The sequence below is a fragment of the Pelmatolapia mariae genome, linkage group LG16_19 (genome assembly GCF_036321145.2).
Source record: "Pelmatolapia mariae isolate MD_Pm_ZW linkage group LG16_19, Pm_UMD_F_2, whole genome shotgun sequence".
Lineage (NCBI taxonomy): Eukaryota > Metazoa > Chordata > Actinopteri > Cichliformes > Cichlidae > Pelmatolapia > Pelmatolapia mariae.
The window spans coordinates 24,663,719-24,691,477 of NC_086241.1; the positions used below are offsets into that span (position 1 = coordinate 24,663,719).

The 27,759-nt window shown below is 40.2% G+C and overlaps 1 protein-coding gene across 1 annotated transcript in view; it reads left to right on the forward strand.

Annotated features, from left to right (window-relative positions):
• LOC134644485 (hydrocephalus-inducing protein homolog) overlaps window positions 1–24,623 on the forward strand; it is a 64,370-nt gene extending 39,747 nt beyond the window's left edge. Inside the window, exons 74-90 of the mRNA XM_063497570.1 lie at window positions 197–362; window positions 926–1,073; window positions 1,185–1,392; window positions 1,498–1,719; window positions 2,755–2,924; window positions 4,150–4,348; window positions 5,072–5,224; window positions 5,300–5,470; window positions 5,699–5,808; window positions 5,940–6,162; window positions 7,000–7,209; window positions 7,331–7,494; window positions 22,701–22,851; window positions 22,932–23,162; window positions 23,288–23,512; window positions 23,719–24,000; window positions 24,417–24,623. Of these exons, the coding sequence (XP_063353640.1) occupies window positions 197–362; window positions 926–1,073; window positions 1,185–1,392; window positions 1,498–1,719; window positions 2,755–2,924; window positions 4,150–4,348; window positions 5,072–5,224; window positions 5,300–5,470; window positions 5,699–5,808; window positions 5,940–6,162; window positions 7,000–7,209; window positions 7,331–7,494; window positions 22,701–22,851; window positions 22,932–23,162; window positions 23,288–23,512; window positions 23,719–24,000; window positions 24,417–24,623 (3,240 nt within the window). The remainder of the gene's footprint in view (window positions 1–196; window positions 363–925; window positions 1,074–1,184; window positions 1,393–1,497; window positions 1,720–2,754; window positions 2,925–4,149; window positions 4,349–5,071; window positions 5,225–5,299; window positions 5,471–5,698; window positions 5,809–5,939; window positions 6,163–6,999; window positions 7,210–7,330; window positions 7,495–22,700; window positions 22,852–22,931; window positions 23,163–23,287; window positions 23,513–23,718; window positions 24,001–24,416) is intronic.
• Window positions 24,624–27,759: the final 3,136 nt, after the last annotated feature.

Below are 27,759 nucleotides of genomic sequence, written 5' to 3' on the forward strand. Positions count from 1 at the left end.
CTAGCCCCCCACCCCCACCACCACCACCTCTCTTTTGCCATGAAAATACCAAATAACTGTGATGCACTGGGTATTCTGATACCTTTCTATCAGAACCACCATTAACTTTTTTGGCAATTTGAGCTCCAGTAACTCGTCTGTTTTCATGAATGAGTCTTGGCCACCCCTGAACCTGCTTTGTCTGCTTTATTTGCAGGTGTGTTTTGAGTATGTTGCCAAGCAGCTGGATGCAGTGGAGTCCTTCTGGACCTTCACTGTTGACACTCTATTGCTGTCTGTTCCCTTCCTGTGTGTGGGCACTGCTAGAGAACCACTCACCTATCTTGACAGACCTCACTTTGACTTTGGGGAACTGCTTCTTGGTAATGTAGTTTTAATATATACAAACGCAAACGTTCAAATAATCCCTTATACTTATACTTTGTGCGTATTTGCTTCTTTTGATGGTGAGATTAGATGAATTTTTGTCTTCAACTGTATATATCTTTTGTGATCTATTTAATCTTAAGCTTGGCTAATGAAATGCAACAAAGAATACATGTCATTCAATACAATCTTGCAATTGAGCACAGATTTACTGCAGGTATGATGATGTCCTGCTCTGCCAACTCAGCCCCTGCCTGCATCAGCTGATGGCTCTACGAATGCCAATTGGCACAAATCCAATTGGCAGCTCTCACACAGGGCATGCTACCTAAGTTGCTTTAGCCTGCCCACGGTTGGTGTGCATCGGCAAGCTGCTTTGCAACCCACTTCCAACACAGCTCCTCTTTCAGTTTATGCCTTAAGATTAGTAAATATACTGTCTCTAATGATAGGATGGTGTTAATGGCAGATGTGTTGCTACAATAGGTTTTTTTAAGAATAAATGAATCTATCACATTCTGATTCAGATTACTTTGAATTTTTCCATGTACTCTTAAAGGACAAAAAGTGGAACAGGCAGTTAATTTTGTGAATGAAGAGGACGAGCCCTTCCATTTCTCTGTGGTTCCTTCATCTCTTTTCTGTGAAGACCAGCAATCAAGGCTCATATTGGAGCCCATGACTGGCACAGTGGCACCCAAAAACAGGTTAATGACACTATAATCTTCATTAGAAAATGATGAAATATGCTCCCCAATGGCATGTTATAGAAAGTCTAAGCAAAAACTGCATGAGATAATTGTTGTTGTTTTGTGCAGGTTGCCATTATTGGTGTCGTTCACACCTTCCTGTGAAGGTTATGTGAATTTCAAAGTGGTTCTGAGGGTAAAGAAGAAGTCAGAGCCACTCACACTGATCATTAAGGCTAATTGTTTCACCCTAAGCACTTCTGTACAAGTTGAGAAGCCAGAGGGGGGCCTCAAAATGATTGCCCCCAACCACCAAGAAACTCTGGACTTTGGGGAGGTCGGCACGGTTTGATGATACAGACAAAAATATTCATATGTATATATGTACAGTCACCTTCCTTTACATGACAACTTAGAGCTTCCTGTGTGTCTGTCTGTACAGGTCGGGATTTCAGAGCAATCCACTTTTACTTTTCTGGTGTCCAATCTGTCAAGATTCATCCTGGAAGTGAACTTTGAACTAACGGGTCCCAAAGCACTGCAACAGCACTTAGTCACAAAAACACAAAATGCTGCCATCGATGCTGGGAAGCAGCTGCAGTCTTCACTGTGTTTTTTCCCCCAATGCATTTGCAACCTCAAAGACGTCAAACTAAATATCAAGGTAATAGGCTAGTGTGGATTTTTACAGAGGTAACATGCTTTAAAGGATCAGCGAGGCTTTTAAGTCTAAAGGAAAACATCATGCTTGTAGTTCTCTTTTAAGACAAGCTCATGTAGGCAGTTTGGCTGAAGTTATCATTTTCATTAGCAGTTATTGTTATACCATAAAAATAGATCATCTTTTAGAACTAAGTCTTTCTATCTGAGTATTGTGTGATGGGTTTTTTTGTTTCCTTGCTGACAGTTTAACCAAAAGGCATTTCCAGTGGAAATGGGCTGACATATCCTGAGCATAACCATGTATAATATCCACAAAAATTAAAAGGAGGTTATACACACAAAATGTGGTAATATTATGTTAAAGCACAGTACGTATCACTCCGCGAGGCTCCTGCCTACGGTAGCCATAATGCTCCGACAATCCGTCAAGCGGTGTGGCTTTGTAGCTTATCAAAAGTTGTACCAAAACATTTTTTGACAGATTTTCGAGCGCCGTGTACCACATAAAATCGGTTTGAGGTCTGTAAGCACAACCAGAATACATACATAAGGCGCACAGGATTATAAGGGGCACTGTCCATTTTTCAGACAATCAAAGGATTTTAAGAGCGACTTATTTTCCAAAAAACACGGTAATAGCGACGGCCCGCTTGCATGCCCTACCAAAAAATGTGCTTTGGTGTGTATCTGACGGATGAAAGCCAAACCAGTTCCACATCACTGAAGTTGGACCATTTTTACAAACCAATTCTGGTTCATCTGTTTTATTTGACGATCCACTTTCGCCTTCTCATTCTCTGTCGCCGCCATGCTTTTTCTGCCATGTGCGTATGAAAACAAAGGCACTGCGCATGCGCGTTTTAGCCATATTCTATCGCGACATTTTATTTTCTTATCATTGCCTAACATTATACCGGTATTACCATGAACGGTATGATATCGCCCAGCCCTAGGTGTGAAAGATAATAATTATCGAATTTTACTTTCTGGGCATTCCCCTTTCTGATGTAAATTTCTTCTTGATTCATCTCATCAGGTGAAACGTGGGCCAACATTTGCCTTTGATATAAAAGGCAAGGCTGTATCACCCAGTCTCGAATTCTCCTCTACCAAGCTTAACTTCGGGAAGTGCTTCTTGTACTGTCCTGGTATGGAACCGGCAACTCAGACCCTAGTGTTAAGGAACAACGGCAAAAGGGACATCAGGTGTGTTTAAGTCACAGAACCATAAGTATGATTTTTTATGAATTAGTGGATTAGAGTTCTCATATTTATTAATATAATATGATATAATATTAATATTATACTTATACATAATGTTTTGCTGCAAATATCATCAAAGCAGAACAGATTTATTTTAAAATGTAAGGTAACTGACATTTGATATTTCTTATCTCCAAACTAGTTTTCTGGATTTATGGTAACTTAATGTTAAACAGTTGTTGTCATAGTTTGAATTCCAGTTTTTCAAGGTTTCAAGGTTCTTCAAACATTCAAGTGATGTTACTGGTTTTACTCTTATCTGGCTCGTTGGCTGGTCCTGTCCTGCCCAACTCTGCATGATGCGTGGGAAGAAGAGGGAGACACTGCTGTAACTTTGCATGAAGCAGATCTTTAATTCTTTTCAACCAGGGCAGCAACAGTGCATGACAATATCAGTTACACTCAAACATGTGCACATTCACACACTTTACAGTTGATTACAGTAACTTAATGACTGTGTCAGCTCTTCATGGTGGTTGCAGCTCACTGTCACATAATCTTGTCCCAGGCTTCCTGCAACAGGAAGCAACATCACACAGAAGGTCCAGAAACAAGAGGCTCATTTAGAGCCTGATTGATAAATTGCTTTTAATTCAATTTCAAATTTTTACTCAGCATTTTTTCAGTGTCGCAGTTTAAAAATAAGCTTTTTTTTAACTGCTGCAGCAAACCATGGATTACTCATTTACATTCTGCACGAATCAGCCAGTTGTTGTATATGTTGCAGTTTATATGTTGCCACTGGGAAACTGCAGATTTTGATGTTGCATAGTTTATTTCTGTTTGGCAAACTTTGCAAAATCAACACTCAGAACATCGTAGAAGGATGTTTCTCCTTCCTCTTCTTTACTTTTTTAATTTGTGTTTATCATTCGTCTCAAATACAAATACTAGCATATCGCTAATATCGCTGATAGTGACGCCACCAATATATCAGTCAGGCTCTAGTATCATTCAGATTTTTGTTTTTTTGTGTCAGGTAACTCTGAGAACAGCACATTGCTGTGTAGATAAACAAAAATTTGACTCACAGAATCTGATCCTTCAAAGCTTGTGCTTTCAGCAGGATGCCTCGGTTCTGTTTCTCTCCACGACTCAGTTGTTACTATAATCAGAATAAATGAGATTTTGAGAGTCTAAAATTAGATTCCTGTCTTCTACTCCTCAGCATCCAGTGCCAGTTCAAGAACACTGCTTTCTTGGAGATGGACTTCCATGCAGATATTTTGTCACCTGGTGGTGTAAAAGAGATACCATTCACCTTTTATCCTCGTGAGCCATGTCAGTATCACGAGAAGCTCACCTTCATCTTAAACAGCTGTGTCACAAAACAGGTGGAGATACTGGGGCAGGGCATTGAGATGAAGGTGAGAATCACTGTGCATGTGCTGGACTCAACAGCTATATTTAGGTTTTTCGTCAAAATACAATTTTGTCGTAAAAAAAAATTAGATAATAATTAAAATGATATTTAAAATAATAAAATTAGCACAAATAGCAAAAAAAATAAAATAAAAGAGTATAAAATGATAATTAGAATTACATTTAATACAATAAAATCAGCACATTAGATTAAAACAATAAAATCAGGGTCAGACTGTGTCATAAGCCAAGGAGTAAAAATGGGTTTTAAGACATGTTTTAAAAGTGGACAGTGAAGGGGCCTCTCCAATGTGCTGGGGCAGATTGTTCCACAGATTAGGAGCAGCAATAGAGAAGGCCCTGTCCCCTCTGAGCTTTCTCTTGGACCTGGGTATCTCCAGGAGCAGCTTGTCAGCCTAGACCTAGAACATAGATTGAATACTCACCTCACAGTGGTTATGGATGGATTAAAAGGCATCTTTTAGATCTAATATAGGCTTATATCAATATAGCATTTAACTGTATTATGTGTTTGAAAAAGCAACTTGAACACATGTAAGATTTATAAAATCAAGCTACATATTTAATAATTTTATTGATATCAGATTTTCAAAAACCTGGATCCAATGTGAAGATGCTCTCATGTCCACTGGCTTCATAATTTGACCATAAAATGTATCAAAATCAGTATGTTTTTAATATCATATCCTGACTTTGTGTCCTGGAAGCTGGAAGTTGAGCATCCAAGGCAGAAGAAGGTGAAATTGGGACCTCTGAAACTGGGTCAGAAGATGAAAAAACAGGTGGTTCTAGTAAATCGCAGCAGTATCGACCTTTCTTGCACCCTAATGCTCAGCACAGATACACCAATTGATCAAAAGGTATGCAGACAGACAAAACAGGCAAGATATGCAGCAGTCCACTGGAGCACCACTTCATGTCACCCTCTCTCCCAGGATCTGTCTTTCAGTCCAGAAGGTGAGCTGAAGCTGAAGTCTAGTGGCGGGTCATGTAATGTTCAGATCCATTTCTCACCTCATCAGCGCATTCGTCCCTTCATTGCTGAGCTGCAGGCAAAGTGTTTAGGCTTGATCCAACCCCTGCTGACCATCCAAGGCTCTTGCCAGGTACATAAATTTCACTGTGAAACAGATAATCTGTTTTTTTATGTGTCTTGATCAGCATCAGCTTCTAATCAGGAGTAAATTGTCACATAAAATATTTTTAATAAACCTTTCCTTCAGACTTCCTTTAAAAAGTTCTGACTATATACAGTATTACTAATATGAATTAAACTGAATGCTATGATCTTATAACAACGATTACCGTTAACATAATTCACAAAAAACTACCAGGGTGTCGAAGTTCAGCTGGACCAGGACTGCCTTTCCTTTGGAGCTGTGGTCCAGCACTGCCAGGTCAAGAAGAAGATTATCATGACAAATACTGGCGACAGTAGTGCCAGGTAAGGTTAGACGCTACCAGCAAACAAATCTCTACACAGACACACAGTATTGTGTTATTGCAATCAGGTGTCACATGCACAGGATTATATCCTCCTATTTGCTTTTTACTTTTCAATCCACCTTCTTACAGGTTTAACTGGAAAACAGAGGATTTTCCTGCAGAGTTGTCCATTGTGCCATTAAAAGGATTTATCAACCCAGGGATGGAAGTTCCCTTTCAAGTGACGTTTGCCCCTGTGGAGCTGCGTAATGACACAAGATATGAGAATCTGTCCTGCTTTGTGGAGGGTTCCTCCTCACCCATCACCCTTACTGTCACTGGCTCCTGCATCGCCACCTCCACCAGCAGAGAGGTTTGACTGAAGCACATTTTCAGACAAATACAGTGTTGAGTAATAAAGTAAACAAACAAAACAAAAAAACAAACATCTGATTGATCATTGGATAGTTACTTGTTAAGAGCTATTTCAGGTTAACTGAATGCTTTTGAAGACCAGTGAGGATGAGAATCTGTCATATTTACATGATGCATGTATGTGATCTAACTTTTAACCCCTGACTTACATGTGTAAGTGATGCATTATTTGTGCTATTGAGTTAAAAGTGAGAGACTTTAATCTTACCTTTCAGTATTCACATGCAGAGCAGCAGTGCTGTATGTATTCAATAAACTAACAATGCATTTCTGTTTCCATTTAATTATTTTAAATAACCACATGGCATAGTTTCAGGTTTCTAATAAGGATCTGCTCACTCACATGGGACAGTGTTTCCAGTAACCAGTCAATAAATTCAGCGTTGGCTACATCATATCTATTAAGAATAATACTAATATGTAAATGAACTAATTGAAACCAGATGATGGCACAATAGTAAAGATGACTGTGAGTGTTTCAGATTGTAGGGATGGTTAGAGGTCAACATCAGGCGATGTGAAACATATATACACTTCAATTAGCTCTGTAACACTAATGGCTATAAGAAGTCTATCTAGAGATTGAGTTGAAGGTAATCTAATTTTTTACCATAACGCAGGAATTAATTTCTCATATCAGCAAATGTAGCTCAGATGTGGCAAGATTATGTTTTGACATCAGAAGTTTAAACTTCACACATCATCTGTTCTTTGTAATGTCAGCGCCTTTGAGCTATCTGTCACTGAACTGTTGCTGCCATCTCTCTGTGTGCAGGTGGTGAATTTTGTTTGCCCAGTTCGTGGCTCTCACACTCAGACCCTGTCTGTGCTCAACCCCACAAACCAGTGTTGCAGCATCGCAGCTGTCATTGAGGGTGAGCACTGGAGTGCTGCACTCTCTGTGAACTTCAAGCCCCACCAGAACACGGCATTCACAATCACCTACCGACCTATGACCATGACTGCTTCTGGAAAAAAACATCAGGTAGAGGAGCAATGCCATTTTAGTGGCACTGAGTTAAATATGAAATGTATATAGATATGATTGATTGATTAAATGGATTTAATCCCTGAAAATTGTACATTTCTCCTTCCTTTTGCCTCAGGGATCAGTCTTTTTTGCTTTTCCCGATGGGACAGGCATGCTGTACTCCTTGCAGGGAACTGCTGATCCTCCTAAAGCAGAGGACACTATTGTGCACGAGCTGCCGGCAAAAACTAGCCACACCGTGCTGCTTCCTGTGCACAACTGGCTCTCTAGGCAACAGCGGTAAAACACTAAGGCCACATTTACTAATCAGGGTAAAAACACTGAAAGGTGTGGTTATACTTATGGGGAAGTTGCACTGCTTTCTTTTGACTCAAACTTTATTACATTTTAATAATAATAATAATAAATAAAAAAAAGACAAAAACAAGATAACAGGATGGACATTCCCAGTAACAACAACACAACAAATTGATAATCAATGCATATTTCCATCAAAAAAACAAACAAAAAAACCCCAAAAAAAACCAACAACACAAAACCCAACCTAAATACACACTGATGCCAATATTTCACATAGACCCTATTACAGCTATCCTATTTAGTCCGACCTTAACTACTTTAGCCGGATACGTCACTGACCTGTATGTAAAAAGTAGTTAGCCCACTTATCATTATAATCGTCCAGTCTATTCAGCAGTCTATATGATAATTTTTCATAAGCTGCCACTTGTCCCAAAGAGGTAGTCCCACTGTCCCACTGAGAGAAGGTAGGAGTTGATGAGGCCTTCCACTCTTTCACCAGCAGCTTCCTCCCTAGCATAATAGCCATTTGTATCCAGTGAACAAGAGGAGTGGGTAAGTGACTTAAAGCTGAAGGGTCTCCTAATACATAAAGGCTGTTCATAAATGGGACCCTTTGACCTACCACCTTCTCTACTATCGTGTGAATATGGGTCCAATAATCTTGGACTTTGGAGCACCCCCAAAGCAGATGTAAGAGTGTGCCACTTCCCTGCTGGCACTTGCATCATCAGTCGCTAGACCCACCCTGTGCAACCGTGAGGGTGTCCAGTATACTCTATTTAAAATCTTAAATTGGACCAATCTTGAACGCAATTCGCGTGACATTTTTTTCAAATTCCTGAGAATGCCATTCCATTCCTCCACTGTAAAGCTGAGACTTAAGTCCATTTCCCACGTTCTTTTGAGGGACAGTGTGTTAGGATCAGAGGCTAATAAAAGCATTTTGTAATAAGCTGATGCCTCTTGTCCACGCCCAAAGGTTTTTTTTTTTTTCCTCCAGAAAGTCGCAGCTTAAAGGGAACTTTGCGGATGAACTAAATGTATTGGCCATCAAGTGTCTTAGTTGCAGGTATTTCCAAAATTCCTGCCTGGGTAAATCAAATTCCTCTGCAAGTTTTTCAAATGATTTAAATGTACTGTTTTCGTAAAGATCCCCCAAAACTGTTATGCCTCTCTGAAACCAGAGCTTCCAAAAGAAGGGTAGTTTAGCAATATAAAGTTTGGGATTATACCAAATGCCAGCAGACTGGTTAAGATATGGATCAAATTTGAATAATTTGGACATTCTTTTCCATACTTCTTTCAAATGAGAGAATACCGGATGTGATTGGATGTGGGGGGACAGATTAGTTGATAAGCTATATAATGATGTAAATGGCGAGCAAGCAGTACTTTCAATGGAAAACCAAGGAGGCGCTTTCTCAGGGGGTAAGAACCAATGTGCCAAATGCCGAAGAGAAAAAGCATAATGATATAAAAGTAAATTAGGCATCCCTAACCCACCTCTGTCCACTGGTTTCTGCAATTTTCTCAGATTCAATCTAGGTTTTTTATTATTCCATATAAATGCTTTACAAAGCTGGTCAAATTGTTTGGTGTATTTCAAGGGAACATGAATTGGTAGAGCCTGCAACAAATAATTGAACTTAGGTGTACATACCATTTTGATTACATTGACCTTTCCCCACATTGAGAGATACATCTGAGACCAGCGATCAATATTAATTTTCATATCGCTGAGTAAAGGTTCAAAATTTATCTTTATCAGGTCTGACAGATGAGGTGGGAAGGTGATGCCTAAATACTTAATGCCCTTCTGAGGCCAGGAAAACATACCGGTTTGAAAAAGTGACCTGGGACAATAACTAGCTAACGGAAGGGCCTCTGATTTGGTCCAGTTCACCTTATAACCAGAAATAGCTGAAAACGTATTTATTATTGCCTGCAAGGAGTTTAAAGACTTTTCTGGGTCTGATATAAAAAGCAAGATGTCATCGGCGTACAACAACAGCTTATGACAGTCTCTCCCTATATTGACACCTGGAAAATTGGGCTCCCTACGAATAGCCACTGCCAGCGGCTCAAGGGCCAGAGCAAAAAGAAGTGGGGAGAGGGGATCCCCCTGCCTGTTTCCTCTACCTAGTTCAAAAGAAGGCCCTATTATTCCATTTGTAAGTACTGATGCCTTGGGGTGTACATATATAAGCTGAATCCAATTAATAAAGCTTTTGGTAAAACCGAAACATTCCAAAGTGGCGAATAGATATCTCCACTTGACTCTGTTGAATGCCTTTTCGGCATCCAGCGAAATCGCAGCTATGGGAGAATGACTGTCCTGAACCGCCCACATAATGTCAATTAACCTCCTAATATTGTCAACTGAAGAGCGTGAGCTTATGAAACCAACTTGATCTACATGTACAAGAGAGGTTATTACCCGGTTTAATCGATTAGCCAGAATTTTAGATAAAATCTTACTATCATAGGAGGTCAGGCTTATCGGAGTGGAGTCCTTATCCTTCTTTAGGATAAGTGTAATGATGGCTTCAGATAGTGAAGGTGGGAGCATACCCTCTTGAAAAGATTCGTTGTAAGTGTTTAAGAGCAGTGGCGCTAGATCTTCTGGAAAGGATTTATAAAATACAGCCGTATAGCCATCCAGGCCTGGTGCTTTATCAGAGGGTAGGTGTTTAATAACTCCCACTATCTCTTCAACGGTAATGGGAGCGTCCAAATATCTCAGTTGATCCACTGTCACCCTAAGAAGATTTAAAGATAACAAAAATTTCTTTATTTCACTCTCTGAAATGCTTGATTCCGAGCTATAAAGATCTTTATAAAAGTTGCTAAATATTGTATTAATTTCTTTAGGTTTAAAGAAGAGACGTCCATTATTATCTTTAACAGCTGAGATCATAGCCATAGCCTCTCTCTGTTTAATATATCTCGCTAAGAGCCTTCCAGCCTTATCCCCTTCCTCGAAGTGTTTTTGTCTGGCACGAAATAGAGAAAATTCAGCTTTTTGTGACAGTATTGCATTAAATTCATATTTTAACTTGGTCAATTCATTCAAATTTAATGAAGAACAATCATTTTTAAATTTTAAATCAGCAAGTTTAATCTGACGTTCTAGATTTTTAAGTTTAGTTATATTTTCCCTCTTTTTAAATGAGGCATGCTGTATTATATACAGTGTTGGGAAGGTTACTTTTAAAATGTATTCCAGTACAGAATACAGAATACATGCCCCAAAATGTATTTTGTAACGTATTCCGTTAAGTTACTCAATGTGAGTAACGTATTCTGAATACTTTGGATTACTTAATATATTGTCATGCTTTTTACAACTACATGAATGTTGCTATCACATCCTGCAAATCCTTGTTTGTTTTTCTTTACCAATTAACTGTTAAGCCCAACTTAAGATAATATATGTAATGTAGAGGAGCAAAGACTTGGGTATGTTTGTATAAGCTGTTTTGTCTTCTTAAAGATAATAAAAAAGCACAGTCTTTCCTTAACATTTTTTTTTATTTATAAAGCTGACAAGTGGAAGAGTATTAGACAAACATAAAATATGCCATTGAAAAGTATTTACTGTTATGGTCACCAACATCACTTAGTTAAAACAAAAAGTAGCCTTGCACAAGGAGAAAAAATATCAGCATTTTCAATGACTGTTTTCTTATTAGGACAGAAAAAGGCAATATATAAAATTATACTCAAAAATGAAAAATATATTATTTTGGCATTTACTGTCAATATTATTCTTCCACCAATAATTTTAAATTACAAAAGATTTTTCAATACAACTCAGATATTCAAACTCAATGTAACAATGAGAAATTACATTTTAAACCTTACCCCTAGATATAATTTTTAAAACAAGACAATATATGTTTTAATGCAACTCAGCAACATTACCTTATGGCCATTTAACAAAGGCCTGCAACAAAGAACTGTCCAAGGTGTCAGTGCTGAACTGCTTGGTTGAAAACCTTAATTGGCCACAAAAATCAAATAATTGGCGCTGCTTTTTGAATGCATGCCAAAAACAAATACTAAAGACTACAAAATACTGAGGTTGCAAGCCCTATCTGTGAACAATACCAAGATAGTTTCAGCAGACTACCTACATCTGTTTCGCCTAGTCTACAGTCCAGTAAAGGCGGTTGTAACGCAGCAAGAGCACCTGTTCAAAGTGTTTGTCTGTCATGCGGTTACGGTGTGGGGTGAAAACAAGTCCTCCGTGGCTAAAGAGACGCTCGACAGGAGCACTTGACGGCAGAGTTGTATTGTATTTTAAGAAGAGGGCTCTGACCAATGGATATCCCTTTAATGAGGTCAATGTCTTATCTGAATCTTGAAGATACCTCTGTACCTCATCCTCCGCTGTAGAACAGGTCACCTGTGTACTCTGAAAACTGAAGAAGCTGTCGTCATCATCTTCCGGCTCATTTCCCACTGAGGCATGTCCAGTTGTGCTCGTGTCATTAGAAGGTTCTGTGTTGAGGAGACGGGCCTCTTGGACCATTGTTCTTCTCATGGATTCTCTCTCATCATCAGCAAGCCACCAGAGTCGAAATTTTGGGATGGTGGATGCTGCCATCCTTGCTTCATGGGAGGCTAATAAAGCTGCAAATCGAGTGTCTATTGCTTTGATGATTGCTAAGAGGATGTGAGTTGAAAATTGCACTTGTGTCAACTTTTCAGATAATTTGGCTTTCAGACTGAGAAGGGTGGGAATCACATATCCGAAATAGCAGTTCTTTTCCCCCTGGAGCAGGTTGACTGAGTAGGCAAGTGGTTTCAGAATGGCTGCATACTCTTTGAGAAACACTGTCTCTTGAGGATGCAGTTTTGCCACCTTCAGTTGTTCACAGATTTCATTGAGCTGACTTTCAGGTAGATTCATTAGCTTCTCGATTGCATGGTACTCTGAGCTCCACCTAGTCACTGAAGGTACAACACATCTCATTTGGGCAATTTCTTCAATTACATCAGAAGCACCTGATGAGCAATGAGCCTTATTCCAGATGGCTGCACATTTTGCCTTTGCACTCCTATATAATTTTCTGGAAACACCCTGCTGTGAAGCAGCTTTATCAAGGTCAGTCGTGGCAATGAGATTTAGTGTGTGCGCAGCACATCGATGGTGTGGTGGCAAAAAGAAGGTCACCTCCTCGTGTTCTTGCTCCTCCTCAAGTACTGTAGTGACATCATCAAATTGTACATCATCTGTGTCTTCCAGATGTTTCTGAATCTCCATATTCATTGAAAGCTTTTACAAAATTGCTCCCATTGTCTGTGACTGTAGCACTAACCTTGCCTTGGATTTGGAATTCAGCATGAACCTGACTTATTTTGGCGGCAATAACATCATAAGTGTGATGGCCTCTTATCCTCTCACATGCCAGTGCAGCAGACTTGCGATCCAATGTGTCTGACTCGATCCAGTGACATGTGATGCCAATGAAACTTCTGTGATGCGCAGTCCAGATATCTGCTGTTGTGCACACATTTTGAGTATGTAGAAGAATTTCAGTTATTGCTTCCTTCATTTTTGGAAAGGTTTTCTCAATGTGAATCATCAATGTTTTTCTGCAAACAGGACTCCTGCCCCCACTTAGTCCTTCAACCATCTTACGGAATGAGGTGTTCTCAACGGTAGAAAAGGGCTGCACTTCATTGACTATGAAGTCAAATATCAAGGAATTTACTGTCCTTTGGGTGATGGCTGGAGTGCTAAGGATGGCTTGTTTGAGAGGAGGAGGGGCTGTGTCTTTGCCATCATCACCATGATCCGATGTATTTGCTTTGGGTAAACTGTGTATAACCCTGGGATGCATCCTCTGAAAAAAAAGAAAAAAAGAAAAAAGAGAGAGAGCGACCAAAAGATAAAATATTACTGATGAGGAAATTGTTTTGTATTCGAGATCACTGCAAAAAGGTTGGGCAATTGGACGAATATCTCGACTATCAACAATAAGTTGAGCTTTTCGCCGATTGTTTTTACAAGAGGATTTTTTTAAATTTTTTTTGCCCATGAGTAAGTATAATAATAATGTTGGTTGAAGGTAAGAAAGGCAGTAAATGGAAAATATAATAGTGGTGTTTTAACGGCATGAACAAATGCAGTGATTCATTTACTCAAACTCATAACAGAATGAAAGAAAAGCAATAGTCTATGTTCAGGAAAAAACAAAACATTTAATTTAAATAAAAAAACCACAATGGTGGGGAGGGATACAAAGAAACTAACTTCTTTTTCCACTTTAACTGTGTTCCAGTGTTTATGTCTTAGATACTCGACCAAAAAACAAATAAGTTAAAAACCAAAATGTCACTTCCAGCGACCATAAAAAAAATATCAGAGGTAAAGTTAAGTTTTTTGTGCAATTTGGTGCATGTCGAATAAATAAATGAATAATCCAAAGAGTAGCTATGTTAATACAGAAACTCCAAAAAGAGAAAAAGAAAAAATATCCCCCCCCAAACTAAACTTTCTATTTATGTTCTAAATGCGCAAATGAGTCCGTGCATTATTACATTGCTCCACCCATTAACAAGTCACCTGCACGATTATGTTGGTTATCGTTTCACTGACGATTGTCGGTTGGAAAATTTTTAAATCTCGCCCAACCTTAATGTCGACCCTACTGTTAATCATTTTGGGATGGCTTTCACAACTGCACATGATAATTTACAGCTCGTTAATGCTATCTATCAAGTTTACCAGCTAAAATCACAGCAATATTATATCGAAGCTACTGAAGTGGCACATAGCCTAGGTAGTTTCCACAACTAAAATAAGATATTTGCAGTATGTTAACTTTAGTTTTTTAAAATAACTTACTTTCAGATGTTTTGTTAGGTTGGAGGTGGAGTCTTTTGACGCAGAGAGCATCTTCTTTGCTGGCAAGCAGAGTTTGCATTGCACTGTGAAATTCCGCCCATCCCTTTCTTCTTTGAATATGAAATGGTGTTGGAACTTCCAACTCTGAAATGCATTCCTGTCCGACGTGCACTGCTGACTCTGTTGGCTGACTGTTGCTGGCTCCGGCTCCATTGTTTGACTAACGCCACCAACAGGACGCTTTTTTTTTTTTTTTCTTTTAACAGCCTCTTCTCGTGTGTTTTGTTTGGGTTTCGAGCCGCAATGCGCGGTGTGGAATGACCAAAATTACAGAGGACCGCAATGTAATCCATTTATTTCAACAAAGTAACTGTATTCTAAATACCACTTTTTAAAACGGTAACTGTAACGGAATACAGTTACTCATATTTTGTATTTTAAATACGTAACGGCGGTACATGTATTCCGTTACTCCCCAACACTGATTATATAACCTCTCAGGAAAGCTTTTAGTGCTTCCCATGCTACTCCTGCTGAGGGGGCGGTAGGGACATTCGTCTCTATATACAGGTTGATTTGTGATCGAAGAGACTCTTTGAATGTTGCATCTAATAGAAGGGTGGAATTAAGTCTCCATCTAGGCGTCCTAGCTATAGCATTAGATAGTAACATGAGGAGATAAACAGGGCTATGATCCGAGAGGATTATGGTACCAATATTACTCGATACAACAGCAGGCATTAGTGATTGGGATACCAAAAAAAAATCTATCCTTGAAAAGGAGTGGTGAGGGGGGGGGAGAAAAAAGTATAGTCCCTTCCAGAGGGGTTTTGTAACCTCCACACATCTGTGAGGCCACACGCCTCAGTCAGCCCTTTTAGGGCCCTATGAGCCCTAGAAGCATAGATTGATCTGGAACTCCAATCCAGTACCGGGTCCATAACCTCATTAAAGTCCCCCCCCCATAATGATAGGATAGTCCCCCATATCAGATATTTTTTTCTCTAATTGTCCAAAAAAGGATGGATCGTCTACATTAGGAGCATATACGTTAGCTAAAATGACCGCCTTCCCTTGAATTTCACACAACATTAACATCATTCTCCCAGCATCATCCTTACTCTTTTGGATACATTTAAACTGTAAGTGTTTACCAATCAAAGTGGCCACTCCTCTACTTTTACTAGTACCACTAGCTGCCCCTACATATCCCACCCAACCCATGCATAGCTTCTGAGAATCTTGAGGCAACAGGTGGGTCTCTTGAACAAATGCAATGTCACACTTCTTAGATTTTATAAAGGACAATATTTTGTTTTTCTTAATAGCATTATTGAGGTCCTTGACGTTCCAGTTCATAATACTCAAATTATTACTACTAATAGATAATTTTTAAGGTACATATAAAGCAAGATATTCAGAAACCTGTAATAATGAAATTTGGCATCAAAAATTAATAAAAAAAACCCCCATATAGAACAAAACTATTAAAACAATACCTCAACCATGCCGGGGATCCTCTGGCAATGGTTCCTCCCTTACCAAAGTCCGTGATCATACACTTAACTACCACTGCCTTGAGCCCTGCTCTCCCATACCCCGTTAGTCCAGGCCAAACCCATAATTTAGTCTGAGGAGGAAAAAAACAAACAAACCACAATCGAATGTACTGGCTCTACAGTCTTATATATAAAAAATACCTTCCAAACCAATCTTTGTTCTAATTTAATGCTTATAATACAATTTAACAAACAGAACACTGAGAGTGAACACAGTACAATAGATCCCCTAAGGGTATGAACTCACCGCTCCACCTTGTGTCCATTTCAGTTAGAGAAGAGGTCCGAGTTAACCTCCAGAATAGTCCTTAATACGAAAATGAAACGAGCATGTAATATTCATCATTTGTATCTCTATCTAAACATAATCAAAACTCCATTAATAAAACCAGGAGCCACGGGCTGTTCCAGTACTTCGGGGTTAATTAACCGGAGAATATTACTACCCAGAAAATAAGCAGAAACAACAGGTAAAAGGAAAAACAACAACAACAAAAAAAAACCAAACAAACAAGCAAACAAACCGGTTTTATACCATGGAGCGAATGAAAGTCATTGCTTTTTTATGGTCCTCGAAGCGACGGGATCCCTGAGGAGCTTTCACAACAAGCACTGCTGGGTAGATTAAGGAGAAACCAATACGTTTGTTGTGCAGAAGCTTCTTGCACTCGTTGAACTTATTCCGCTTCTCACTCAGCAACCTTGAGTAGTCCAGGAAGATCATTATGCGGTGACCTTCCCATACGACATCCCCCAGGCGACGGGCAGCCTCGGCGACCTGATTACGATCTTGGAATCTCAAGAATCTGGCTATAAGTGGTCTCGCTCGCGGAGGTTGATCGCCTTCGTACCTCTTTGGTGGAGCCCCAACTCTATGTGCTCTTTCTATTTCCAGGCCCCGTGAAAGGACCAGATTCAAAATCTTCGGTAAGATTCCCTCCAGAAACTTCCCCGCGTCCATCTCCTCGCAGCCTTCGGGGAACCCCACAAAACGCAGATTATTCCTCCGTTCCCTATTTTCCATATCATCTAACTTCTGCTGAAGTACTGCAACTTCGTCCACCGTAGCCGCGGGGTTAGCTTTTTGTCTCTCATGTTCGTCTTCTAAGAAACAAAGCCGATTTTCCACCTCACCGATCCTGTTGACTATGTCTGCCAGCTTACTCTCTGTGGCGCTTGTGCTAATTCGTATTTCTTCCAGTTTCTTATCATGGACGTCGGATTTTTCCACTATAAGGGCTGAAAGTCGGGCCAGTTCCTTCGCCACCTCCCCAGGGATACCATGTGAGTGAAGTTGGCCCCCCCACCTTCTTCAAATCCAACAAAAGTGGTATCAAACGTTTGTGCTACGTTTGTGCTGCAAAAATTTTCGTTTGTGCTGCTATCATTTTAAAGATATTAATAAAAATTTCTAGAGGTCATCAGAGGTCAACCAGCCCCCCCACATGAATTAAATCAAACAAAATGGGTGTCAATCAACTGTGCTACGTTTGTGCTGCTAAAATTGTTGTTTGTGCTGCTTCTGTTTTAAAGATATTAATGAAAATGTGAAGGTCAAAAGGTCAACCAGCCCCCCCACATTACCCAAATCAAACAAAATTGATGTCAAACGTTTGTGCTACGTTTGTGCTGGTTTGTGCTGCAAAAATTTTCGTTTGTGCTGCTATCATTTTAAAGATAATAATAAAAATTTCTAGAGGTCATCAAAGGTCAACCAGCCCCCCCACATTACCCAAATCAAACAAAATTGATGTCAAACGTTTGTGCTACGTTTGTGCTGGTTTGTGCTGCAAAAATTTTCGTTTGTGCTGCTTCTGTTTTAAAGATATTAATGAAAATTTCTAGAGGTCATCAGAGGTCAACCAGCCCCCGCACATTAATTAAATCAAACAAAATTGGTGTCAATCAGTTGTGCTATGTTTGTGCTGGTTTGTGCTGCTAAAATTGTCATTTGCGCTGCTTCTGTTTTAAAGATATTAATGAAAATGTAAAGGTCAACAGAGGTCAACCAGCCCCCCCACATTAATTAAATCAAACAAAATTGATGTTAAATGTTTGTGCTACGTTTGTGCTGGTTTGTGCTGCAAAAAATTTTGTTTGTGCCGCTATCATTTTAAAAATTTTAATAAAATAACGTCTTGATGCGTGCTTAATCATCCGGGTAAGTAAATCCCAAAAGGTTGATTCTGTTCATCTGGACATTTTCAGTTGGAGAAACGTTTCGTCACTCATCCAAGTGACTTCTTCAGTCTCAGCTGACTGCAGGTTTCCCCAACCTTATAAACACATGTGAGTGAAGTTGGCCCCCCTACCTTCTTCAAATCGAACAAAATTGATGTCAAACATTTGTCCTGGAAATTATTTTGTTTGTGCAGGTTATGTTTCCCTAATTTTATAAACAGTACATGTACAGTGAGAGAGAGATGTTACATCTGTCTTCACTTGCATCCCAGTCATAGAAGCGTTGGAGGTAGTTCATAAGAGATTACAGGATCACCCCAACCTCAGCAACAGGACCACTCTCAGCACTGATAAGTTGTGTTTGCTTTTGGAACTGTGTCTTAATTCCACCTATTTTGCATAAGGGTCAGTACTACAGGCAGAAACCTAGGTGTGCCATGGGTTCCCCCAGGCCCCTGGTCAAAGTCACCAAACCAGTTCGTAAGCAGGTACAGGTGTGGCCAGAAGGGTCCTCAGAGGCACTGCAAGACTGCTTTTCCACCACAGGCTGCCACACACGACAACACCACAGACTTTCAGGAATATACAGAAACTGTCATTGCCTACATCCCAAAATGCATCGATGATGTCACAGAGACCAGGACTATCACTGTCCGGGCCAACAGAAACCATGGCTCACAGGTCAGGTTTAAATGCGCCTAAGGTTGAAAAATGCAAGCCTTCAGAGCCGGGAATTAGGTGAGCCTAAGATCAGCAAGAGCAAACCTGTCACGTGGCATCAGCTACAGCAAAGCTTCAGCGACAGCAGAGATACTTGGAGGCAGTTGCAAGGAATACAAACCATCACAGACTACAAGCCCACTCTGCAGACCGTGGTGAACAAATCCCCAGACAGTGTGTGGAGATCCCTTGCCAAAATCAGTACACACAAAGCTCCAGGTCCCAATAACATCCTTGGACGAGCACTGACGGTGTCATGGCCCTGGGTCATGTGACCCAGTATTCTGAGTTTCTTGGTGTTTTGTTATTCTTTTTAGTCTAGTTTCATTTCAGCTTATCTAGTGACATTCTGCCATGTTTTGTGTCCAAGTTTTCTTTGTTTGTCAAGTTCAAGTCATGTCTGGGTCTCCTTATGTTTCCTGTTTTATTTTGAAAGAGCTTTGAGTTTTGTGGTTATTGTATTTAGTTTCACGTGTCCTGTCATTATGTTAATTGTTGTCAGCTGTTTTCCCCATGTGATTCTACTTCCTTTGATCATTCCTTATGTGTATTTAGTCTGTGTGTTTCCGCCCAGTCAGCATCAGATCGTCTGTTAACCTCACCACAGTTTTCATAGGTTTACTCCATTGTTTCTCTGTGTTTTCTAGTTTACTCAGTGTTCATAGTTTGTCATAGTTTTTCACTGAGTGTCACAGCCTTCTGTTAACACAGAGTTCATAGCCTCCTTAGTTTCCCTAGTTCCATGTTTTTCTTCTGCAATCAGCCAATAAAGGCTCGCTTTATTTTTTGAATCTACGTTTTGTCTCCACCGTGTCTGCATCTGGGTCTACCTCTTTCCTCACACCGGCGCACCCTGCCGTGACAGACGGACTATGCTGTGGAACTCACAAATGTCTTCACAGACATCTTTAACACATCACTAGGGTCAGGCCGTCGTTCCCACATGCCTCAAAGCCTCCACCATCATTACTGTACCCAAGAAGTCATCTACCTCCTGCTTTAAGGACTACTGTCCTGTCAAACTCACCTCCATCATTATGAAGTGCTTTGAACGTTTAGTCATGCATCAAATCAAATTATCGCTTTCCCCCAACCTGGATCCATTTGAGTTTGCATACCAGTCAAAACGCTCAACCGATGATGGCCCCTTACTCAGCCATCACACATCTGAACACTAGAGACTCATATGTCAGAGTGCTGTTCATAGACTTCAGTTCAGCCTTCAGCATCATCATTCCCCAGCAACTCATTCACAAACTGGATCTGCTGGGGATCAGCACCTTGCTGTATAACTGGCTGCTAGATTTCTTGACAGGAAGACAGCAGACAGTACGGGTCGACAGCAACACCTCCAGCCCAAGAACACTGAATACGGGGGCTCCCCAAGGATGTGAGTTGAGCCCTCTTCTCTTCACTCTGCTGACCCACGACGAGATCTACTACAGGGGTGAAGTTAACCATCTGGCAGAGTGGTACAGCAACAACAACCTGTCCCTGAATGTGGAGAAGACCAACAGCGACTCTACTTCCTCTGCAAACTGAGAAGCACAAGAGATTCAACCCCCATTATGAGCACCTTCTACAGAGGCACAGTTGAGAGTATCCTCACCAGCTGCATCACTGTGTGGTATGACTCCTGCACTGGGTTCTGCAGGAAAAAATGACAACGGGTAGTGAGAGCAGCTGCACCTGCCTCATCTGGAAGGTCCTCTCCATTACAGGTGACTCCACTCATCCCTTCAGCAGCGTCTTCAGTTTGCTGCCATCAGGAAGGATACTGAAGAGCCTCCGGGCCAGAACACACAGACTAAGAGACAGCTTTGTCCATCGGGCTGTCAGGATGCTGACCATCTCTGAATCGAGAAGGGGGCCCAAGGGTAAATCTTTTGCCATCCTACAATGCTGTGATTGTAGCCATTCCCCACTTTCTGTGAATGGTAATCATGGCCATTGATCAGTAGGCTTTGATTAGTTGTCATAAGAATTTGCATACTAACAATCATGGAACTAACCCCCCAGCACTTTGTTCATTCAGTGGTGCTAGTTTCCTTCTCAATGCAAATGTACTGTTTATAAGATTGGGGAAACCTGCAGTCAGCTGAGACTGAAGAAGTCACTTGGATGAGTGACGAAACGTTTCTCCAACTGAAATCTGTCCAGATGAACAGAATCAACCTTTTGGGATTTACTTACCTGGATGATTAAGCACGCATCAGGACATTATTTTATTAATGATTAATAATTTTTAAAATGATAGCAGCACAAACAAAACTTTTTGCAGCACAAACCAGCACAAACGTTTGACATAAATTTTGTTTGATTTAATTAATGTGGGGGGGCTGGTTGACCTCTAGAAATTTGTGTTAATATCTTTAAAATGATAGCGGCACAAACAAAATTTTTGCAGCACAAACCAGCACAAACGTAGCACAAACGTTTGACATCAATTTTGTTTGATTTGGGTAATGTGGGGGGGCTGGTTGACCTTTTGACCTTTACATTTTCATTAATATCTTTAAAACAGAAGCAGCACAAACAACAATTTTAGCAGCACAAACCAGCACAAACGTAGCACAGTTGATTGACACCCATTTTGTTTGATTTAATTAATGTGGGGGGGCTGGTTGACCTCTGATGACCTCTAGAAAATTTTATTAATATCTTTAAAATGATAGTAGCACAAACGAAAATTTTTGCAGCACAAACGTAGCACAAACGTTTGATACCACTTTTGTTGGATTTGAAGAAGGTGGGGGGGGCAACTTCACTCACATAGGGATACCCCACGCTGGCTCAGACTCTTCCGTGTCTTCGTATGTAGGTGAAGCCTTCTGGCTAGCACAGCTAGTGGTAACTGATTCAGATGGTTTGCTCGCCCCGGCTCCAGAGCTGGATTTAACGGAGTTCCTAGTAACATTTGGCATATTAGCACTAGGCAACTTTATCAGCGTATTATGGTGCAATTTGAAGCTCTGGATTGCAATTTAAGCTCAAGTATATACGGGGTTTGGGCGCAGTGTGCTCTCAGGCAGCCATCTTAGCCAAGCGCGTCACGTGACCCTCACTTAGAAAGAAGTTGCACTGCTTTCTAAGTACATTCTGAATCAGCAAGGTTAGCACAAGGTCAAGAGATGATATTCAGCTAATTTACTAACAGGAGAAGTTTGTTAATGGCACCACCAAATATTGTTTATTTATGTGTAATAAAACTTTATTAATGAAAAATGTGTTTTGCAGGTTAATAATGTAATTGCATTGATCAGAACAAACAGAAACAACCGCTTCAAACTAACAAACAAATACAAAACATCAAAATAAGAAATGGGCTGCTATTAAAACTTCTCGAGGCATGATTACTGTCAGGATAAGGTCCAAATTCAGCATCATCATCCTTGCATTCTCTTTTTTCTTCAGCCGTATTTGTTGAAATTCCTGCCACAGAAGCCACAGAATGTTGAAAAGAACCTAATGCCAACAATTGAAATTGAAGTTTTGTTGCTGCTGATATTGCGTGTCTCCTTTAGTTTGGAGGTCCCAGGTGGCTTGGTATAAGTTTTTATCACATCTTTGTCTCGATTTCCAAATAAAGTGACACGAGTGCAGAAACTTCTCCTAAATCTCTGCAGCAGTTTTCTCCTACTTTAAATTGCATGTTGCCAATGTTATAAATCTGTTATTAAATATTTAGCAGCAAAATATACCGCTGTCTTTACCAGCTAGTTTTTTTTTTTTTTTTTAAATATGTGTATGCTGCCTAAACTGACCCAGAGATAAAAACTGTAGCTGGGTGAAGTGGAAATAGAAAATTTAAATAGTGAAGGAAATGATCTCAGTCATGTCATGAATGTTGTCATCTGTGTTCTCAGGTTCCTTGTGCAGCTAGAGATAGTGAAGCCTGATAAACCAGATGCTACAGTGTCCCTCAGGGGCATCAAGTTCATCGATGTCCCCGCCCATGCTAACAGGGACTATGAAATGTCTTTCTTTACATATACAGAGGGACAGTTTAACACCAAGGTTTGATCAAACATTACACATTTCCAGATCTGAACTGACATTTGTTACCCATCATGACATCCTTTGATCTTTTTCTTCAGGTGACATTCCGTAACCATGAGACAGGTGAGTACTTGTTCTACCTCGTTACCTTCAAAGCCACGTCTCCAGGAGTCCTGTCCACCATAGAGTTAGTGACAGCAGTTCGCCGCACGGCCTCAGCCACCGTTCAAGTAGAGAACCCCCTGACCACAGCTTCCTGCCTCACCACTGAGTGTAAAAGCCGTGATATCATTGTCCCACCTCAGCACACAGTGCCAGGCCAGTCCAAGGTGAATACTGAATATGTCTTCCATCATACTTGGAAAACAAACAAACAAACAAAAAAAACCCAAACTATGTTTCCATAAACAAACTCTTATTGGCACTGTCTGTGAATGGCTGCCTTTCCTTTTAGGGTGTTTTGCCTTTCGAGTACAAGCCTCTGCAAGCAGGCGAGTATACAGCACGGCTAACTTTGTTCAGCAGTGAGCTGGGCCACTTCCACTACGATTTGTTTCTCAGAGCTCTGCCTCCAGCACCAGAGAAAACTGTGCACTTTAACGCTTTACTGGGCCGCAGCCACACCGTCACTGTAAAGTTTATCAACTATGCCCGCTTCAAAACCTCATACTTCTGTAAGGTAAAAAAAAAAAACAAAGAAGAAGAAATAGCCCTCTTCTGTCTTTGTATGCATTCATGCTAGGATGACTTTATATGCATTCAGTGTCAGCCTTTCTTAAGACACCTTTTTATGTGTTCTTTATAATTTGTCAACACACAACTCAGTGTCTGTATCTTTCTGTCAGTTTTAAACAGGAATTTTCTTGTGTTATCTCTCTCCTCAAGACTGATTACCCAGACTTTATCGTGGACAAGAGTGTGAGTGTAACTCCGGGTTTCCACGCGGGCTCAGAGGCCAGCGTGGACGTCTGTTTTGAGCCTTCTCAGCTGGGAGAAGTGAAAGGCCAGCTCAGCCTGTCTTCGGGAGTTGGTGGAGAATACATATTTCCCTTACATGGGTTATGCTTACCCCCCCAGTCTCAGGGCCCGTTCAGCATTAAAGCTGGTGGGAACATCATCATCCCCTTCAAGAATATGTTCCTGCAAACTACAGCTTTCTCTTTTCTGGTAAGACCAAGTAGAATTTTTGAAAATGGGTACAGTGAGAAAACCAGATCAAGCAGTGGCGTGAAGCTAAAAATGTCTTATCGACATAATATTAAGTGATTTCCAGCATACTAATTCAAACACATCAAAAACAGTCAATGTTATTTAAAACAGGGATGTTTTACTGAGGACTATTTACACTGTGTTCACTGCGACACCATGAAACATATTAAATTTAGCCTGGAACAGATGGCAGAATTGTGCAACTCTGTTGTGCAACCCTATGTTTCAACAGATTTGACTCCTGCTTCTCTCTGATACAACTTTCACTTTAGCATCTTTTTTTAGCATTGATAAATGCTTCAGTTTATGTGCTTCACTTAATAGTGCAGCTTATTTTGATTTTATGTAACCTGAACCCTGTTTAATGCCTATAGGTTGACAACCACCATTTTACAGTCAAAGGAGGGGGAAGCATCAAATCCAAAGAGATTCAGAACATCCAGGTGTCCTTTGAGGCTCCTCCAGATGGCTCTCCAGGACCGTGGTTTGGCACCTTGACCATCTCCAGTCAGTGCTCTGAGGGCCACAGGAAGCCCTACTCATGGGTCTATTACCTGAAGGGCCACCGCCCCGAGTCATAGAAACATGTAAATATAGAAGAACAGAGATGCCAACATGGGTGCAATGAAAAAGGCATTGATTGCCAGAATGTACGATGGTCCAGTTGCATGTGCTGACAAATGCCTTATGTGAAGCTTTAATAATATTGTATTGCCAAAATGTGTATTGTGTATTGTGTGATTCAAGTAATTAGCTGACAAACCTGTCAATAAATATTTAACAATTGACTGAATAAATTCTGCAAAGAAAACTTGGAGATGCCTGTTACTACACATTTATTACCACATGGGGGGAATCATGAGTTCATTTGAGCAGTACATGTGGTCCACTGATAGGTCCAGTTAGATCACTTGACTTCCTTTTTGTATCATAATGACCCATATGTTAACTTTTCACCTAAGTGAATTTATCAAAACTGGCCTGTTTGCTGTTAGACACATGGCACATTATGGGGAAACTAGCTATACAGCAGTAACTTTCTTATTACCCAAAGTTAGATCTATCACATCACACATGATGAGGAGCTGCAGTGTATATGCAAAATTCACCCTTTTTACTTCACCCTTTGTCAGATTGTTCCGGTGGCCCACTCTTCCTCTTTTCACAGTGGAAAGAACAAACTTAATTAATTAAACCAAAGTGCACATAAGATGTAATTTACAGACGTATGCATAATCATTTATTAATCATGAACAATCAGCCCAGCTTTACTGCTTGCAACAATAAGCCAGAAAAAACAACAGAAAAACCCACACAAAACAAAAATGCAATAGCCCTGTACTGCAGTAAGTCACATGGTACAGTTGTAGCAAAAAGTTTTGACAATGACACAAATATTGGTTTTCACAAAGTTTGCTGCCTTTGTTTTTATGATAGCAATTTGCTCATACTGCAAATTGTTTAGAAGAGTGATCAGGTGAATTGAAAAGTCCTTCTTTGCCATGAAAAACTTAATCCCAAAAAACCCATTTCCACTGCATTTCATTGCTGTGTTCAAAGGAGGGTGATGCTTGAAATCATTGTTCTTTCTGTTAACCATGGTTACCTGCAAAGAAACACGTGCAGCCATCATTGCGTTGCATAAAAAGGGCATCACGGGCAAGGATGTTGTTGGTACTAAGACTGCACCTAAATTAACCATTTATCGGTTCATCAAGAACTTAAAGGAAAAAGATTCAATTGTTGTGAAGAAGGCTTCAGGGTGCCCAAGAAACTCCAGTCTCCTAAAGATGATTCAGCTGCGGCTTCAGGGTGTCACGAGTAGTGATGGGATTTCTGGCTTTTTAGAGAGCCGGCTCTTTCGGCTCCCCTCACTAAAAAGAGCCGGGTCTTTCGGCTCTGAACCGGCTCTTCAGGTTATTTTGTTGCTTTAATTAATTTATTATTAACAATAATATAAAATTATGCACAAAAGGAATTACTCATGTAAAAAAAAAGTGGTTTTATTTATATATGTTTATCTATAAATATATGCGGTGGCCTCTAGAGACAAAGCACGTACAAACTCCAAAACACATTTCACACACCAAATCCGGTCGTTGGTACTTCCTGGGTTGTGTAGCCACTAGGTAACAAAAGCTCAACACTGCGCCTAGCATCCTGGAGCACTTCTGTTGTCTTTTGTACATGTTTTGGAGTTTGTACGTGTTTTGGAGATTTTACGTGTTTTGAAGTTTGTACATGCTTTGTCTCTAGGGGCCACCGTAAATATACTTTTATTTATTCACTCCACATAAAATGTAATAAATAAATCATATAATACAAAAACCAACTATTCACATTTCAACTTTTAACTATTTAAATTTTCAGCTTTTTCCTTTTAAACCAATTTAAAGTGAAACAACACAAAACACTGCAAACCACAACACAATTAAATATAAATTAAAATATGAAAACAAAAAGAAGATGCACATTCTCTGTCATATGGGCCTACATGAATAAACTTTCTGAATTCTTTATCAACCGCAACTGAAAATAGTTGTGGATGATTACTATACCTTTCTAATGTGACGTTGTTGAAAAAAAAAGAGAAAAAACCCCCCACGGCTCCCAATATGGATCCGGCTCGCGTCGTTCACTTCAAAGAGTTGGCTCTAAGAGCTGTTTCGTTCACGACCAACACATCACTACAAACGAGGCAGTGGCGGAGGAACACAGAGTGGTGGAGTTTGAAATATTACTCTTTCTGGGTCACAAAATAAACTTTTAAGATATTTTCATGCGAGAATGGTGCTGTGTGAATTTCAGATGTCTGCTTGATTTATCAAGACATCACATATTTGTAAAAGGGCTCTAACGATTTCGGAGATGCCTGTTACCCACCAGCTGACCGGGTGGTCACTCGGGTTAAACATAATATATAAGGCTGAACTGACAAAAAATCGGCCGACTGCACCACCAGGTATTATAGCAAAAACCATAAAGCCTTTGAACTAAAACAAACGCTGTTGTGACCGTGATGTACACTGTCTTGTTGGTATATATGTATGATTTGTATCACCTTCATGTTTCCCTCTCACCACATATCCAAACCGATATCATGAGCAGCAGCTTTTACAGCTGTGGCTCCAGAAAACATCAGCTGATACTAGAAATTAATATTAAATAAATTCTAACAACAGCTTATCAAGCTTGAACGTGCTGCTGTTGTTTAGCGCACCATCCGCTGGTTTCCTCTTTCTGGTGCAAAGTGGGCGATAAACAAACAAGAGAGACAATCAGCTGATCATTGATCAGTTTCATGATTGAAGTAGCAACAGGAGAGAGAGAGGAGAGAATGAGAGAAGAGGCAGCTGACAGCGTAAAGACAGAATAACTCCAGCTTTGTGTCTTTTTTTTCATTGTAGCTGAAGTACGGGACGAATCGCGTTCCTTTTCCCCTCAATATGGATGCATTGTAATTGGTCCAGCCCAGAGTTGACCATGACCAATGGGCTAATCCACCACCTTTCATTGTTTATACCGTTACAAAAACAAACAAACATAAAAACGAAAAATCATCATCGGCGCACCGGGCAAATGCCCAGTATGCCCAATGGCCAGTCCAGCTATGCGGTCAGCTGGTGGGTAACAGGCATCTCCGAAAACGTTAGAGCACTTATGCAAATATGTGATGTCTTGATAAATCGAGCAGATATTTGAAGTTTACACAGCACC